The sequence below is a fragment of the Pagrus pagrus genome (genome assembly GCF_965226575.1).
Source record: "Pagrus pagrus genome assembly, chromosome: 13".
Lineage (NCBI taxonomy): Eukaryota > Metazoa > Chordata > Actinopteri > Spariformes > Sparidae > Pagrus > Pagrus pagrus.
The window spans coordinates 25,688,276-25,707,190 of NC_140197.1; the positions used below are offsets into that span (position 1 = coordinate 25,688,276).

At 43.0% G+C, this 18,915-nt stretch overlaps 1 protein-coding gene across 1 annotated transcript in view; it reads right to left on the reverse strand.

Annotated features, from left to right (window-relative positions):
• Positions 1 to 18,437, reverse strand: part of hs3st4 (heparan sulfate (glucosamine) 3-O-sulfotransferase 4) — an 81,686-nt gene extending 63,249 nt beyond the window's left edge. The window contains exon 1 of the mRNA XM_084372636.1: positions 17,094 to 18,437. Coding sequence (XP_084228762.1) covers positions 17,094 to 17,689 — 596 coding nt within the window. The 5' untranslated portion in view covers positions 17,690 to 18,437. The remainder of the gene's footprint in view (positions 1 to 17,093) is intronic.
• Positions 18,438 to 18,915: the final 478 nt, after the last annotated feature.

Below are 18,915 nucleotides of genomic sequence, written 5' to 3' on the forward strand. Positions count from 1 at the left end.
TTTATGAACAAATCACAACTGAAAGGTTTTTAAAAGAAATACAACTTTTGCTGAATTGCCGGAGAGCAATTAGAGCAGATTAGGTTGGAACCAGACGAATCTTTAAGGCAGTGGTTCTTGAATCCGAGCCCTCTGGACCCTCTGCTGGTTTTCAACATGTAATCAGGAAGTGGTTTACACCTGGGACGCCAGGTGAAGGCAATTACTTGCAATCAACTGCCTGGAAAGATGGAGGGAAGCAGTACCTTGGGTCCTCAACAGTAAAGCAGCAAATGGTTGAACTATGAAAATAAAGGTGTGTTGAACATCTTGTTATGGTGGTTTATAATGTCACATTTTTACATCACAGCATCAGGCATTAGATTACAAAAGAATACATGAGGATACTAAAAACCTGTTTAACCTTGTGAAATGGTCCATTTTAAACCAAACCATGTTTTCCTGAACCTAATCAACTATTTTAGTTCCCTAAACCTAATCAAACACTGTCAGAAAATTAAAAAGAAACCTGAAATAATAAGTGAATATTACAATTGTATGTTTGAAACCAAGTGAAACACACTATTCATAACTAATGTTGTTCCAGGACAGTCCCAGTCCCTGTCCTGGGACAACATTAGTTATGATTTTCTTGGAGCAACACTAACGCTGCGATATCAGACACACCTACAAAGATCCCATAAAAAATCCAAAACACATATCTTTCCTCTTACCCGTTGTACAATTTACCCATCTAGAAGTGAGGAAGGACGGGTGCATCTACTCAAAGACAAGAGACTTGTGCTCATGTAAACGTTATTGGCGTTCTCTCCTGCTGAACTGCACCATTAGCTAGTGAAGTTAGCTTAGTTAATGAGCCTCTCATCCATGAGTGCAGTAGATGCTCGCTTGCGGTGATACCGTTTGAGGGAGGTCTGTGAATTTCCCGAAAAACTGGGTCATGATTTCTGGAAAGAGACATTGCTGTTGAGTTTTTAAAATATATTTAGTGATGCTCTGAACGCCACAAGCCAACTGCCAGCTAGTTCCTTTATATTCAAGAGGAGGCAGACATCTCCCCAAATCACACCAAAACAATCTAGACAGATAAATAGCACTACAGTTAGGAGGGAAAATATGTATTTTTGATTTTGGGGTAAATATCCTCATAAATAAATGTGTTTGGAAATAGTTGGCACTTTGTCAGTATGTGATGATCCATCTGCTCAGAAGTGATGATATAACAGCGGGACCATGAAATAACATGAAGAAACATATGCACATTACAACCAAGGCAAATGATGCTATTTATTATTAAAACCAAGGTGTGAAATTCCTTCCTGTGGCGTTCCTTAACTAATTATCATGGCACATTAATTTTCAAAACCCCGAAGCCTTTGTTGAGTTTACCCAATGTGCACGGCGTACGTGTTTATTCCTGTAAAAATGAGGTGTACTACAAAACAAACTTAAGAGAAAGCTATTTGCTCTGAGCTTAGACAACACGGAGCCGGCAGCCGCTGGGACGACTTCATTTGTATTCCACAGATCGTATCGGAAATTTGGAAAATGTTAATTGGAGACAATGTGTTAAGAGGCAGATATGGTCTGACATGTAGCCAACATAATAGTATTAAGGATGAATTAATTATCACAATATGCTGAGGGTGAAAAATGAATGTCACTCTCCATCCATAGAAATACATAATAGATGAAAAAGATAGCAGCGAATGCTAAACATTTTTGCTTGGACGCGAGCGCCCGAGTGCCTCTCGGCTGACGCGTTGAAATCAAAAGACACTGCTCCCCTGCATCCAACAGTGGACATGTTGACAAAGCCTTCATTTATTACAGATTCCCAGGCCGGCAAGCGTAGCCCCAGCGTGACGCTGATTAGAAGGCTTGTACGAAATAAGCTTGAGAGCCCCATTTCACCACAAACCTATATTCATTTAGTTCTGCAGATTTATACATCCAGCTATCTGGGCACAAAAATCCAGCATGACATGAGAGTGTATTCTGCCCTTTCGAAAAAAAGGGGTTAATCTCTCTTTCTTTCATGAAGAAGCCTCAATCTTACAGTGACCAGCATGTCTCATATGATGCAGCGGCTGAAGCAATAAATTGAATTAAATAAACCCATTAGTTACAGCAGCTACCTACTCACCTCGGCCCAGATACACTTTCATGGTAAGTTGGTCCTTTATAGAGACCAGAGGACACAGCTTAAGGCTGTGATGGCAGAGCGACCTTGAGTCAAAAGACAGAGAGCACGTCCTTGTTCATTACTCAAATCAATTAAGACAGCCCCGTTCGCTGCACAGCACAGTCCCAGTGTGTTCCGCGGGTGTTTAAAAAGTAAATGTATGCTCATTCAAAAATCAATTCATACTTAGGATTCTGCCTCCTCCTGTCTTGTAGACATGAAACAAACTAGAGGTCGATTAGAGTAGAGAGCGACTATTGGGAGATTCACCATGGGCGTACTTAAAATGCATGGAATGACTAACTGAGTGCAGTTCACATCAGCTTCTCTATGAAAAAAAGAGCCAGGAAGAAGTCAAGGATCCTAATCTACAGCAGCTTGAAAGCAAACTGGGATGTTTTTACAGTTTTGTCCCTGACGGACTCTGCAAATAAAAGACTGCTGAATTTAGGCCCGTGGCTTTTATATCAATAGTGATGAAGCTGTTGCTTATAGACGGAGGTTAAAGGAAATCTAAAGACAGAGAAGGTTTAAAGACTTTTTGGGTCTTTTTCCTACTGAGAGCGAATACATCATATTAAGCAAATAGTGAAGAAGTAAAGAAGGCAGGTGCGTGCATTAATATGAGTAAAGCAGATTGAGGGAGGGCTCATTCACTGGACCTGTTCAGGGGCTCAGTGACACTATGGTTACCATCCCTTGCAGGTGTAAAGGGCATGAAAATGTCAGATGGATATTTCAAGTAGTTATCTGAAACTTTCACCAACTCAAAGCATATTTGCCGACCTGAGAACGAGCCTAAACATCAGCTTACTTTCTTCAGGATTTCTTACCGCGCCTTCGTGCAGGCCCTCTGTTGAAGCTATTAGCATTATATAAAAAACATATTTTATGAGAACAGAATGAACAGAGTCTGAAAAGGCAGCGCCGAGTCTCTCTCCATTAGCACTAACTATTATTAGCACCATTTCCAGTAAAAGTGTTCCCATTTCGTGTCCTTGTCTCAATCGCAAGTCATCGTGGATTTTGTTGTGTGTGGTTGTGCTCTGCTTTATACATAGAAGACGATATATCACCCGTGTCAAGGGCCCCACGAGGGAATCGGTGGCTTCATGGTTGAGGGCAGGTAACACTCGTTATTAGAAAGGCAGAACACGTCAACTCTCTCCTAAATCTCTAATGCCAATAATCCAAATTATCCAGGGAAAACAATCACCTCCTGATACAGCCATTAGCAATTAGCATAATCCCTAAAAGCGCCCTTTTGAATTTCACTGGCTTAATCCAGGTCTCGGTGGAGTTTGGCACATGCCATGGCTTGTGTTAATGACTTCCAGCATACCGACACACAGAGTGCTGCTGGAGGCAGAGACGTCAGCAGCGCTGTTTGTCATGAAATCAGGTTTTTTTACCGATCGGAAATTTTCCTCTTCAAAAAAAGTGCCGCTCGATCCAGCTCGGCAGCGTCTCTACTGTATGTAAGAAGCGTGTCGAGTGCAGTTTACACATCTAATACCCAGCTCATACATTGTTTCACACTGTGCTAAAATTATTCTAACGGAATACCCCATGGTGATTTGAGGGAGAGAAAGAGCATGAATAAGTAAACAACATAAAGCGATGAGAAACTTCAAAGGCGATGGGACAATCACAGCAAACAAGATCCTGGAAGCCAATGAATGTGTTTGTCTTTGTTTGTGACAGTGACTCAGGGGTGTAAACAGAGGAATTAGCTCGCACCTCCGGAGTCTCAACACATCACACAGCCATAATTGAATTAAGTCTGTCAGGTTGTTGCTGAAACTGTAGATGGTGTGAGGAGCACGAGATGCATTCGGCTTCAAAGATCACCTCAATAAGAGAACTTTACGTTTCCATCGGATCTTTGAAGAAGACATCTCAAGCGCCAGAATGTGGATATGTTTATGTTTCTTCATGACTTTATCTTTGCTTCTGTTCTGGTTAGGTTTAGGCACAAAAACCACTTGGTTTGGATTTGGAAAACATCATGCTTTAGCTAACCAGGCTCTGTCCTGATCTGGTTTTGTTAATACAAATGTCCTAGAATCTCTTTAAAAATATCCAGTTTGTTGCCACAAAATGTCCCAGCATCTTGTTAAAAATGCACTTCACAGTGATTTCACGCTTACAAATGTTGAACCATCGTCCTGAACAGTGGTCTCTGGCTTGGCAGCCATCTTGCCTTTTAGCCGTCATGCCATCACCATCCTGTCCTTCTCCTGACATGAAAGTCAGCTCAAATGTGAATGTGATACGACACGTGTTGTAGAAGCTCTGACACAACATGTATGAATCATACAAATGTAATATATATCAGTGATTTGCAGAAATGTACAATGCTAGCGCTGTATTCTGGTGGCTGGGCTGAAAATAAAAAGGTAATGAGATTATTGAAAAATGTCTGAAATGGTATCTATATTTAGCAGCCAGCCCTTTGATGCTAATTTGTTTGCTTTCACAAAAATTGCCAAGCTTTTCTTGATGGAAAAATCTGCCATACGCTGCATATTGCTGCATATGTCTACTGCGTAATGGTCATATGATAATGCTGCCTATACTACTGGGAGAAGCCAACATTTTCATTCCCCCTCCATCTCTCAGCATAACACACTACAGAGGCACCTATCAGCTCACGGACACACATTTGAAACATACTCCCAGCAGTCCCCGTATCTTGGCTTCATGACCATTCCTGTCAGGGTTTTCCCTTTGACTGAACAAATGCATCAGCTCGTGTCATGAGACCACATCCCTCGCAGCCAATAAGGAGCATGAGCGGCGCAAGTGCTCCAGGAGATGTGGAAGGAAAATTGGAATCTTGACAAGTATGATTGACATGCGTATTTGTCCCAAGGTAGTCTTATTTGCAGAGATTTAAAGACGTTTGTAAACCGGCATTTCTGCAGAGCACAATCATTGTTCCTCCAGACTAGAGGCACATCACGGCAATTCTGTTGCATGCAAATAATCTTTTGGGAGAGAGGAATCCCTTTGAGCATAAAATGACTTCAGCTTATACTTTATTTTGGGTCCAAAATAAATAATTTAGCAGATGAAGCTGTGTCTTTCATTTTCAGACAATCTGTCCATGTCGTGGAACAAAAACACAAGCCTAAGTCCTCCCTTCTATTTCAGCGACGACGCAGGAGAAGGCTGCTCTGAATTTATCCGCCTCTTTTGATGGACACAAAAATAAAGTGGATATGAGCCTTGATGGTGAACCATAACCCACGGCCACTTCATAGCAATGGAAGGGGGAAAAAAACGGCGAATTAAATTCTAACCATAAGTAAAATAGACTTCCACTTGAAAGCATCGGAGTGTAGCTACAGCAGAGCAAGAGAAAGAGATGAATGTGTGTGTGTGTGTGAGAGAGAGAGAGAGGAGGAACGCACATGAATTCTGAACAGGACCAAAGGCAGGATGAAATTGGCTATACCCATTAACTGCTCAAGAGGGGTTTCTTTTTCTCCATATGCAAAAAGGATGGAGCGGCGTTACTTCTTCCATAATTCCCATGTTACAATAGAGATCGCGAGAATAAGATCAAACCAATCTGAAATCCTGGAACGGAATGAAAAAAAGAGCCGCTATTCAGCCAAAACAAAACACGGCAGAAAGGGAAAAGCTCCTGAAAGGTAATTCAGCACTGCGCTCCGTACAGTATGTGTTGATCCACGGTGTTGGGATATCTGCTGCAGGAAATGTAAGAACCTGGAGAATGGTGTTGTAATGGTTGTACTAATTAGCTGTGCTGAAACAGTTGCAGCTTTCCGAGGCTGTACTTGTTGAAATTCAAATGTGCAGTGTTTTACAAAAGGAAAATTTCACCTGAGATTTCAATTATTCAAAACCAGATGATGCAAATGCATTCTGTAAAAAAATCTGCAGACAATGTTATTTAACTGGGGGAAGAGCTTCTAGTGCAGCCCTGTCTCAGCCAATACATTTATGTGGTGCAGAATGGCCCATTTCATATTTAGGTAAATGTTTTGATGGTTTAAGTGGCAAAATGTTCATATTGTGACGTCATTTACCTCCAATATCCATCACAGCATGGCTTATATTTGTGGTTTTGCTTAGATTTTAGAAGGCAACACTGAATTAAATCATAAGTTCTGAGCCAAAACAGTCTTTAGCCATTTCCCTAGCTTACAGGTTAGCCTCTCCCTAACTAACTTAGGGAAAGCCTAACTAACATTTTTCAAAATATGCTTACATGCATCCTCCCTGCGAGTTGGATGAGATGGTTCACAACGCTCATGTGTCTGTACGCTTAATATTTAGCTGGAATGAGGTGCTACTAAGCTCAGCACAAAGGCTGAAAACAAGGTGTAACAGTTAGCCTGTTTCTGTCAAAACATCATGAAATTCATCCATCTGCACCTGTGAAGCTCACTAATTAACACATTGCATCTCACTTCTTCATCATCCAGAAACCAAGGACAGCTCGACACATAACCTCCTGTAAAATGGGGATTTGCTGTGTTTACACAGGTGTCTGTGTGTATTAACACAACGAGATGCAACGAGTAACGTGTTGAGATTTATAGGTTATTAGGTTAGTAGACTGCTTCCAGTCGTTGTGCTAAGCTAAGCTAACTGGCTGCTGCCGGTAAGCTTTACATATATTAAGCTTACAGACATCAGAGTGATATTCAGTTTCTCATTTAACTCTTGGCAGGCAAGCAAATAAGCATTTTCAGCGTAATGTTGCCTTCACTGCCCCAAAGTGTAGGTTAGAAATGATATCTGCGCAGGGGTTGGGATCGGTCATGTCAATTGACATGGTGCGTTCAAGTTCTCCAGTGTAAACAAAAGGGATGAGCAGTTACTGCCTGGATGTGACTTCAGTTCTGTACACGTAAGTGTATGTGTGACCATATGTATATATCCATGTGTGTGGAGCAAATATCTTTTCAAGGCCACCTACACTTTACATCTCTGTAATCAGGGTAAAAAGGTAAACTGTAACCATAGTAACAGCTGTGTGACGCAGAAGCTCAGTGCAAAGGTAATTCTGGAGAAAGAGTTTATTGTTGAGTCTCATTCCCAGGTTGTAGAAAACCGACGCTGTGGGTAAGTGTTCAGCCTAGAATCCTAAGGCGTCGTATTAAATGAATGAAAGTCAACAATAAACTATGTTTGAAAAAAGAGAAGAAGGATGGTTGCTCTATGTGACATACGTAGGCAAAAACTGTGTCAGGTGCTCTTGGAACATGTGAGAAAGGGAATACGAAGGCAGTCTAGGCACTCCAAAAAAAGAAAATATCAAGAAATAAGGAAGGAAATACTAAAAAGCCTACATTTTCACAGCTGAAAGATTAAAAAGGGCAAACATTACAAAAGCCAACATGCTTCGAGCATCAGGTCCAAGCGTCTTTTTTGGGGTGCCTGGATTGCCTTTGTAATCAATCAACTATATATCTCCAGAATCGCCCTCCTTACCTTTAACTGTGCCGGGCTCGAGTCAGATTCAGATGTAAAAAAACAATGTTTGGTTGGGTTTTATGTTATTTTCCAAAGCATATCCTAAATGTGACTGAAACCAAGATCAGACATCAGAGGGGCCGGTGTGCATGTCAAGATACGATTTGACAGGCTATAGTCTGATGGCATAACACTGAGCAGAAGAAGTAAAGATGCATAAAGTTTAAATTGAAATTATTTTGAGTCTTATGAAATATAATTAAAGATGAACCCTCTCAGGGCTTCTGATGGATGTGCAGAAACAGCCCTGAACATGAAAGACATTGCACTTGCACTGAATCCATAACACGTAGATACACATACATCATGCATGCGGGGCATTAATGATTGATGTGAATTGACACAGTCATGTATACATCTGGCCGTGCACGGCACCATTGACAATGTAAAATATCTGGATAGGCAGTTTTCAGCTCTGAGATCACAGACACTCAGTGGCACTCCATCGTTACACTCGACAATCAGCCGCACATCTGATCATCACCGAGGAGAGCCTTCACACAGGAAGAAGTCACTTCTTACTCGCGGAGAAGATGATTTCATCATAACATTGATTCCACAGTTGGCTTACTGTTCAATAGATTGATTTATAAAGTGCTGTGTACGAGCTAAAGCAGATGAAATAGGCTGCCCTTTCTAGCTGTAGGATATAATGAGTAATTTTCTTGTGCTATGCTGCATCTAAAGAGATGCTCAAACAAGAAATAAACATGATTGCTCCTGTGGTAACTGGAACCTCAGAGCTCCACGATGCTTGGGAGTTTAATCAAGTGGAAAGAGGGTGGGCAATGAGAAAGTCTGTACTGAAGCGGTCCACTCTCTTGACAGCGCATGGGGTATGCTGCTAATTAAAAAGTTTAATTCCACAACTGCAGCACTGGCATCAGAGCACTCAGAGGTGCGTCCTTGTGAGTCTTGGCGCCGTCTTATCAGGCGTAGGCAGATTCTGCCATGTTGGGGAAGGCGCAGGACAGGGAGGCACTGCAGCAGCACACAGGCCCAGCTGGAAGGGATGGCAGCGTGCCTACTCGGGGATCTGGCCCACCTTGCTCTTTCCCATCTCCCCACTGAGTGGAGTCACGGGCTCCCAGTCAGGTGGCAAGAGTCAGGAGCTAAGCTGCCCATGGAGCAGCTGAGAAACGGAAAGCAGGGCTAAACAAGGGATAAACGCTGGATTTAGACTTTCTGGTTCTGGCCCCGGCACTGGATCCATGTCTCCATTACACACCTCTGTCACCGGGTCCTGTCGCACGACCAGAGGTTGCAGGTACAGCAAAGCCTGAGCTGCAGCACACACTGTTCCTTCAAAGCCCCACAGAGGCTGATTCAGATGTGATACACACCGCATCCATGAATAGACTCTAATATTTCACAAAAAAAAAAGAAGTTGTGAATTCTTTATAATACAGTGCAAAGACGGGATCTGTTTCTTTGATAAGGTGAGGAATGAGCGCGCTCCATTGTGTGACTTTGACTGAGCTAAAAGTTTTAAAGCTGTGTGGGATCTATTGATTAGAGCACATTACAGCGCACACAAAGGGAAAAGGCCTTGGATATGACAACGCTCATTGTGCGACATGCTTTTAAGAAGGCCACATCACACGAAGCAGCAGGAAAAGATGATTGAAAAAAGTCGGCAACAAAAGCGAAATCGTTTCGGAGCAGGCTGGAATAACAACAGTGCGTACTGGGACTAATCACACTCGTTTCTCAGCAGCAGCACGGGGCCGCAGCCCTGAAAGAATAAGAATACGACTCTAAAGATTTATAGGCGCTCCCTCTCAAATTTTATTGCATAGGGGTTAAAGTGTCATTTTAATAACACAGAGATATTAGAGCTTGCAAACCTCAGTAAAACTTTTGTTCTTGTTCTCAGCTAGCTGATTTATCAATGTATAAATACTTTACAGAGGAGACAAAGGATACACAGGGCACATTATGATTTTTCTCACATGCTGACCAGAGATACCGCAGTTTCATCTTTTTGGATTTTACTCCAGTTTTTTTTAAATCTCGTATGAATTAAAGCTGGTAAATCAGCACAGCGCCATGAAAGTCATGAAACTCCTCCAACACAAAGTTGTTTAGATTGCGACCTGCTGTTGCTTTCGTCTTTTTTCTCTCCTTAAAATATGCTTTTAATTCAGCCCTGCCAAGTCCCGACTGTGGCGCTATGAGTTTGATAGATGATGTATTCGCCTCATAAACAGGTGAGCTTGGCAATAAATCCTTTAACACTGGGTCAGATCCACAGAGTGGTGAAGCTGTGGTGTTTCAGGAGGTGGCGGCTGAAGTGTGTTAGCAGTGGGCTGACAGAGCGATAAGTTATTCAGGACATGCAGGACACACTCCTGTTACCGAGTATTGTCTTTTCCTCTGGCTCTAACAGTACAGTCTTAGTGGCAGTTATTTGATGAAGTACAGTATATAAATCAGTTTTATACCCTGTTAAGTCTTATACTGAGAAACTTTACGAGAGAAGTCTAATTTACGGCTTTTGGCCAATTATTGTGAGACGTGGATGTGAGTGTAAAACTCTGTTCATACACAGATTAAATGGACGGACAGTTCATTTTAGTGGATTGTATTTCAGCTCAAAAAAGCAGTAAGGCTGTTGAATTGCGCAAATTGTGCATTTCTTTCCACAGTATATGTGGAGTAGATGTTAAGGGTGTGTGTGTAACCGTCTTCCATACTTCAATTTGTGTTGTTGCAATTGACGCTGAAGTAATCACGAGTATTTATCGGACACCTGGGTGGACACGCTAATATTCGCCCCTCGTCATGAGGCACAGCGACGTCGTCTCCTGGCAAGCGTGTGTAGCTAGCATCTGGGACCCTTTCCCCCCCTTATGGGCAGCCCTGTCTACTCAATACAAATGCAATCCTGTTGAATCACAGTGAATGTATCAGGTAATTTCGAAGCCAAACCGGTAGCACTGTCACATTTCACATTATCGTTGAATGTTTTGTGAAACGCGGTTCTTTCCTTGAGATTTCCGCCGGTGTTGTACAAAGAGGAGTCAGACTTTCTTCTATGTAGCATCGTTTTCAGGAAGTAGATGTCTCACAGTAGGTTCTGAATATTACAAGGCATCCAAGCAGAAGTAGGGTGGGTTACACACACACACACACACACACACACACACACACACACACACACACACACACACACACACACACACACACACACACACACACACACACACACACACACACACACACACACACACACACACACACACACACACACACACACACACACACGCACCAGAAGCACAAGGGCACATAGACAGAGTTACATGAAATTTTAAGATCTGTGTTTCAGGGTCGTATTGATTTTTGATGAATTTCACACATAATTCATTTCAGATCTATGGTTGTGTGTTGATAAAGCTTTATTTATGACTCCTGTAATGATTTTCCGGGAAAGTATCAGTTCTAGTTTGCACCTCGAGAAGACACTGATACCGATCATACCAGAGCCTGAAGTCAGAATACAAACACATATACTGTAGCATGATATGCACTTTTCGTTCCCTTGAACCTTTCAGATCAGAAACTATTAACACAACGGCTCCGTGGCAGGTTCTCTCAGTGTGAAGAAAACTGTCCTCCTCCTTGTGAAGGGACTGTTCCTACTCTGCTGACTGTCCAGTTCGCACATCAATGCAGAGCAGAATCCCATCGAGCCTCAGTAGATGAGAAACCTTGTGCCTTCTGCTGTATTATTTGATCCGGCCACACATGCTTTTCAGCTGGAATTAATCTAAATCGGACAATCTGACACTCCTCAAAATGCTTTTTACAACGAGAAAAGCGGCTGAAACTGCCACTGTTAATCTGTGAGTTAGCGGAAATGTCAAAAGGCTTCAGCGTTTTATGTGTGATGCACCAAATTTGAACAATTTTGGAAAAATAACTGCTCTGTCAACAAGATTTCACTGTAATTGATCACGCCATGTTTTTTCTTCCTCAGCCAGCAACATTTTGTGATTATTTTTCTGTTCTTTTTCGGATTTTTTCTTCTCTGGCAGTTGCTCCTCTCCAACCCTATTCATTAGCACTAATGTAAACGCTATTTGTTTGGCATTTTGCAAAAAAAATTTCCAAGCGTAAAACCTCACTAATAAGCCCTCATTAGGCCGGTCCCTAACAAGTGTGAATTCCTGCTGAGAAAGCTCGCCCACAGCACACATAAATCTTCATGTATGATCGATAATCAATGGCGTTATTCAGCACAATTCATGAGGCACATTATGATTCCACTAAAGTATACAAATACTGGCAGGGAGCTGGGGTAACATTTGCTGGATTGGTCATCATGCATCAAACGTTTCCTATTCCAGGTTGAGGCATGCTCAAGAGAACAGATAAGTTAAATCCTTGCGGTGGCTCATCCTCTTTACTCAGAAATAGAGGCAACATTAGAAGCGCCAATTGGCTGTTGAAAGTCCTCTGTGTACGGTAATGATGGCTCTACATTGCTAATTGCTTGTTCAAGTAAGCCCAAAACACACTGGAGAAACTGTCCAAGAGCACTAAAAACAGGAAAGCAGGACCAATCACCAATCTGGGCCCGACGATGGAGATTCATACCAGACCCGCAATAACAAACAAGAATCCTGATGTGAATATTAGATATGTGCTGAGTTTTCACAGGAGGCTAAAACCATCGTTGTGCCACACTCTGAAGTGTTCATGATGGAAGAATTACTCTACGAAATAAATTTAAAAAACAGAAACAAAGCATTGTTTTCCCTCCGCCTCCACAATTGGAGTTAATCCCTAATCCGGTAACATGTCAGTAACGGGTCAGATGCTTAATATTGCATTAAACAGAAAAATGTGGAAGTAAAACAACAACAACAACAGAACAACACAGTTGTATTAGACGTGTTGAAAATCAATGATTCTTAGATGCATTGTGATGCCGACGTGGAGGATTCTGCAGCGATGCAGCGACGAAGCATAATCAGGAGTTTGAAGCCATCTGAGAGAGGAGCATGCAGCAGAGTCACGTGTCAGGAAGTACCCCGGTCTTAGAGGTGCAATGTGAAAATGTATTGTTTTTGTAGATTTAAGCACACTTGTAACTAGCGTTGTCAAAGAGATCAAAGTATCGACAGTTTCAGGCCTCATTCTTCACAGCATTGACACACCTGCACCAGCTGCATTATTTCACTCTCTTTACCAACAGCGAGATGCCACATCGCTCCACCTCCATAATCAATTCATTCAGATGCTTTTGCTAGTAACACACAGTAGCCTTGTTGTATTTATCTTTAAATAAAAACCACAGTTGTATGCCCTCTGTGTCATGTCAGTTTTTACCCATGTTGTTAAACATGGCATTGAACATCGATATTTTCAAGGCAGTGTATAGAAGCTAGGAATCCCAGTATTGTGACAACACTACAGTACTTGTGAAGCTCTTGGAGAAATATTTATATTATGTTTATGTACTGACGAGGGTCACACAGATCCAGGTATTGAAAAGATGCATCTTTTCATATTGTATACTGACTTTCTAAATGAAAAGGGAGCTTAGATTTACCGGAGTTCTTGTATTAATTGATGAAAAGGCAGCATGTGCAGTAACATGTGCATTATGAAGATACATCAATGGGAACACAGCAATGAAAGGAGAACTGTTGTGCATTCAAATAGTTGACAGGGGAATCGTAATCGAAATTGTGAGGATTCACATGACATTAAGTTAGGTGTTGCACGATGGAAACGTTGGATTAAATGCTCATTTTTTAAAAGAAATTCACTGTTCGGTGTAAAGCGGTTGAAAAAAGGTTTCTGGAAGCATTTTTATGAACACATGGATCAAAAAAACATCTCTAACTACTGATAACATGGACAGGTGCCATAAAAAAAACAAAAAAACGTGATGTGTTTTACGATTCAGATGTAACCGCTACTGGAGACGCATGTGTCAAAATGTAATTTGAGTCCCCAGCCTGTATATAAAAGTGAATCTGAGTGCAACAATTGTGATTTAGTCTGTATAATATACTCATTTAGTGAATCCTCTCACACAACAACAGCAACACAAAGACTCAAAGCTCCAAGAAAACGCTTCAGTTGCAAAACAAATGGCGAGTTACCTTTTTTTAAAATGAATTAATCAACATAAATATTTCAAATAGCTTCAGAATTGATGACGTGCCGTTAAGATTCCTGCCGACAACACATGTACTGTACATGCAGCCTCTACACAATACAAGCTGACAAGTTGTACTGCCTGCCTTCACTTCAGCAGGAGAACACAGTGACTGTGGAATAGGAGGGGGCGTTCGCTGCTGCCTACATAAAAGAGCACATATTTCCTTTTATTTCACCGCTGTCACTGAGGTTTGACCATGTCAAACATTTGCCAAGATAATGATAACATCCTTGGAGGAGCTGATTCTTCGTGATACTTTACCCAAGTCAGAGGAAAGTGGCAAAAAAAAAGGCCTTTACTGGACAGATGCATTTCTCTAAATAAGGTGTCTGAAGCCGAATGTTCAAGTAGCACGAACACATGTTCACAATCTCATTCAGCTGGACTATGACCCTGCTGCGCAACCAGCCGAGTCGCCAGGATGAAATGTTGGCCGTTAACATTTCTGCAAACCACTGATGTTCACTATTCTATTTGTAAAAAGCTACGTAGCACAGGGACGTTTCTACAACAGGTGTCACAATACATTCACGTTACATTTATGACCTGAGGAGGTGGCGTAGGTAACAGATGAGGAGGCTGCCAAGCCAGTGGCCTCAGTTCGGGACTACGTTTCAACATTTGCAAGCATGACACCACTGGATACCTTAAAGAAAACCGCGGGACAATTTCCAGTCGTATTTGTGGCGACCAACACATGAACATTTCCTCACCCTAACTCAGTGGATTTTGTTGCCTAAACCTAAAAAGACCATAAGCACAGTCTTGTCACAACATAAAATAGAAAATTGAACCCGAGGAAATCTAAAGTATCACCATGGTTTTCAGAAATGCACATTTATCCAGGGGATTGGGTTTGACTATAACCCCAGCTGTACTGCAGTGGCAACGGCTCCAGGCTTGCCTGAATGAATCCGCCATGTTTCCTCACCTCGTGGCAGGTTCTTTAATTCACAGCACAAAAACTCGATGGAACTTCCCTTCATCCTCTTTTCTTTCCTCCAGAGCTCAAATCACACACGATCGCACGAGATCACACAAAGCCACAGGAAAGTATTCCCCTAAGCACACGCAAACAGCTCAAACACACAACCCCGTACTGAAGATCACTGCACCTGAGTATGTGTAGGATAAACTGTATCTGAAAAATATCACCAGTCGATACAAGCTCCTGCAGATATCGTTGGATTCACCGAGACTGAGCGAGCATTTGAGTACATGTAAGCTCTGACGAGACGCCTTAGGATCACATCTCCCCACAGTTTGTCGTTCACATCCATCAACATGTGGAGCAGGTGTTACTGAGACAGGCCTGAATTTATGAATCGCATTTTATGAGATTACTGGTCTCGTTCTACTACACCAATGTCAAATGCTTGCAAACATCTGTAACTGATCATAATTTCACTTCCATTAAGTGCACATTAGCCAGAGGAGAGCGATGCAGTAAAAGGCATTGTGTAGAAACAAATAAACAAACGTGGCCTAAATGGATTTTTTTGCCTCAGCGTGGCTCAACTCGTCATTATTTTTCACCCATTAAACCATCAACTTTACACCCACCGGTGTAAAATCGTGGCCTGTGTGTTCACTGGCTCCCTGAACGCACCATACAGAGGTGAACGTTCCTCACAGGACAGCGTCGGATACAAAATTAAGGCTCCTGTGGGGATTTTTTCCGGCTCTGGGGCCCTAAAACACACGAGCACACTTATTATTATTTATGTAAGCATGTCATCCTCCTGTCTAATGAGCCTTTCACCGGAAGCGTAATGAAACAGCTTGCATTAACACAGGCTAAATGAACAGCCGAGAGCTCCCATGTCTATGCAGCAAGATGAAAGCAGATGCTCCACAACCCAAACACCGGCGTAACAGACCCGGGTTTCTCCGGAGGAACAGAAGGGACCTTGAGTCAGCGTCATTCTCGTCAGCTCATTGACTCCGTTAGAAAGTCTTGAATTCCCTCGGTCAAACATCATTATGCGAGAGGAACGCCAAGCGGAGCCATGACCAACTGACCATGAGTGAACCCTCAAATTGATTTTTTTTTTCCTCACATAAACAGGAATGATAAACAGGCAGCTCACCGGCTAATAAAGCTGGACTGAACGTCAGCCAGACACTAACTAACAATTCAAGATCAAAAAAATGCAACACTCTCACGTGTTGTGCAATTCAAGCAAAGGAGGCGCTCTGCTAAATGATGGGTTGAGTAGGAGGAGAAAATACTGACAGACTTTAAGATGAAAGCGGAGTCAAGCGAGAGAAAAAAAAAACTAGTTCACCTTTAAATACTCGCAGTCTGTTACGTATCACATGAAAATGTGCTCCTATAAAAGACCTCTTTAAATCTGTGTGCATGACTGCATGTGTGCAACTAAAACTGAGGAATAATGAACTGAATAATGAGCCAATTCCTCTTGATTAGTGTAAGAAAATAATAGGAGAACACATGGACACTGTGTTTTCCATCACGTGTTTCATGTTCACCAGCTGATACAGGAAGCAGACTGAAGCAGACTGAAGCAGACGATGCCCGACCCCAAAAAAATAAAACGTGATGTTGATGTCCTGGCCTGCGGCCCTCATGTGTGTGTGTGTGTGTGTTTGTCTGCACCATGCTTGGTGAAGTGTGATTCTGCTGTTTAAGACCACCCTGGATCTGCAACAACTGAGTTCACTACAGCCTGTAATGACACACACATCATGGTTCAGAAGCAGAGTGGAAACTCTCCTGTGAGCAGTATAAATATATACTCTCAACACAAGATTACAGACCTCACCTCTCTCAGGTGCTCTTACGCACTCTGTTAAAGGACCATTTTACCAATTTATACAAATCATACCAACCACTTTACAAACCACTTTTTTTCCCCCTGCATTTCCAGGCAGCCTTTGCTTTGTATTGGTGTCACTCAAAATGCAAGGATGTGAAACTCGCTGGAGTGAGATAATCCAATCCACAGGCTTTATTTATTATCAAAAAATTAGCTTGTGTAGCTGATGTGCAGAGATGAAAAGTTTGAGCAATGATTTATCCTCTGTGTCTGATCTCCTGCAGGTTTTGAGTCTCTTTCAAATTAAATAGGAATGAAAAAAAAAAAAAAGATTTATTGGAATTGGAAAACAGCAAGGAGGAGGCTGGAGTGTGCATGATTAGCAATGCGTCTGGCTCAAACAGAAACACTGGGGCTAGATCACACTGAGACTGTAACTCACCGGTACCAGTCCAGCCCCTTCTCGTAGTTCCTGTCAAAGAAATGTGGCTCATTCCCAACGGCTCTGACGTCCGGGTGCACCCTGAGCGCCTCCAGCAGGGCTCTGGTCCCCCCTTTCTTCACCCCGATGATGATGGCTTGGGGAAGTTTCTTCTCTCCGTAATCCATGGTGCAGTTCACCCTGAGTTCGCTGTCCGTGGTGCTGAATTCCTGGTGCTCCCTCTCCAGCGCGGTGGTGCGATACGCCGCCGCCGATTTGGTCGGAGCCGCCTGCGTCCTAATCCACTCCACCGTCCTCTGCTCGGCCTCGGCATGATCCTTCACGGTGGAGACCGCGGTGGTCCTCTCGGCCTCGGTGAATTCGCCGAAGCCCTGGGAAGCGGAGTAAAGTTTCTCCCTCAATGTCACAAAAGTTGTCTCCTCCGTCACCAGCCTCCCTTGATACGCGTAGTTCTCTTGCAGGGGGAACTGCAGCGAGTTGTAGCAGCTCATCAAGCTATAGAACAAGTATGTGACAGAGAGGGAGAGGGTGAACATGAATAAGATTTTCCGGGGCACTTTAGAGGTGAAAACCGAAGTGCTGGACCAAAATGCCATCTCTGATAGCAGTGATCCTCTCAAAGAAGTGGCCAGACATGTTTCCACCCCGAGTCTTGCATGGACAAAAAATCAACAGCAATAATCAGTCACTATCAGCGCTGCTCCAGCTGGAAAAGCGTGAAGCTGGACCAAACCAACCTAATCCAACCTGACCGCATATTTATATATCAAAAAATAAAGGATAGCCGGGGAAATAGCTCGTTAAGATTCCGGGAGAATATCGCGTCCCTTCTCCTCTTGAGTGTCGATTTCTTTTTTATTCCAAGGCTGACAGACAATGTCACAATTTATTGGACCGAACTTGCAGATTTGAGAGGCTGGAGGTCTGGCGTCCTTCCAGATGAGCAGCCTGGCTTGAACTGGACCGAGTGTGATGAGCGAAATGTAGGCATTGTACGAAGAAGGAGGGAAATAAAGAGAGGAAAGAAAATGAGCAGCAGTGTTTAAAGTGGGATTCTTCCTCTTCTTCCTCTCCTCCTCCTCCTCACCAGCCCGAAGTCCAGTCCAGTCTGCGATACAAGAGTGGATTCACATCCATCCGGGCGAGAGCAAATCCACTGAATCTTTCCCAACAGGAGACGACCGGGCGCACAATCCCCCTCCGCGTCTCTCTGCTCCTGACTTTTGTAGTAGAAAGTGGGCAGCCTGCTGCACAAAGGCATCCACTCTCCTCACTGAGGCTGCTGCTCGCCGTCCCTGCCGCCTTGCGCCTTCTCACGTTGGTAGGATCCTACGATGTGCGCATCGGCTGGGTGAGCTCATCTCAAGTGAAGCGCCGTGGAGCCACACAGCACAACTAGTGTGTACACCCACTTTTCTTTTTTTTTTTTTTCCTCCTCTATCCGTGCACAAGTAGGGCTCTGAACGTCAGATATCCTCATCCGAAACGCGCGTATGGACACGGCCACACGTCCCCTACCCTTCACATGGACACGCGCAGAGGACTGAATTACAGAGCAGGAATATGCGGGGATGTCATTACAGTGTGCGTCGCCTCGCACTGTACAAAGTTACCCAAACTCCATCCCCAAATAATAATTGCGATGGAGATTACATTTCTACAGAAAGCTCATGTCTGCACCCTGCTGGTTTTTCTGTGGAGCGTTGCGTTAAGTTAATTAACAACAAAAGACACAAAGAGAAGTTTACCCGGCCAAATGTGCGCGCATGTTATACGAATCAAAGTGGATAATGAGCAACAGTGTGTCCTGAATGTAAATGAT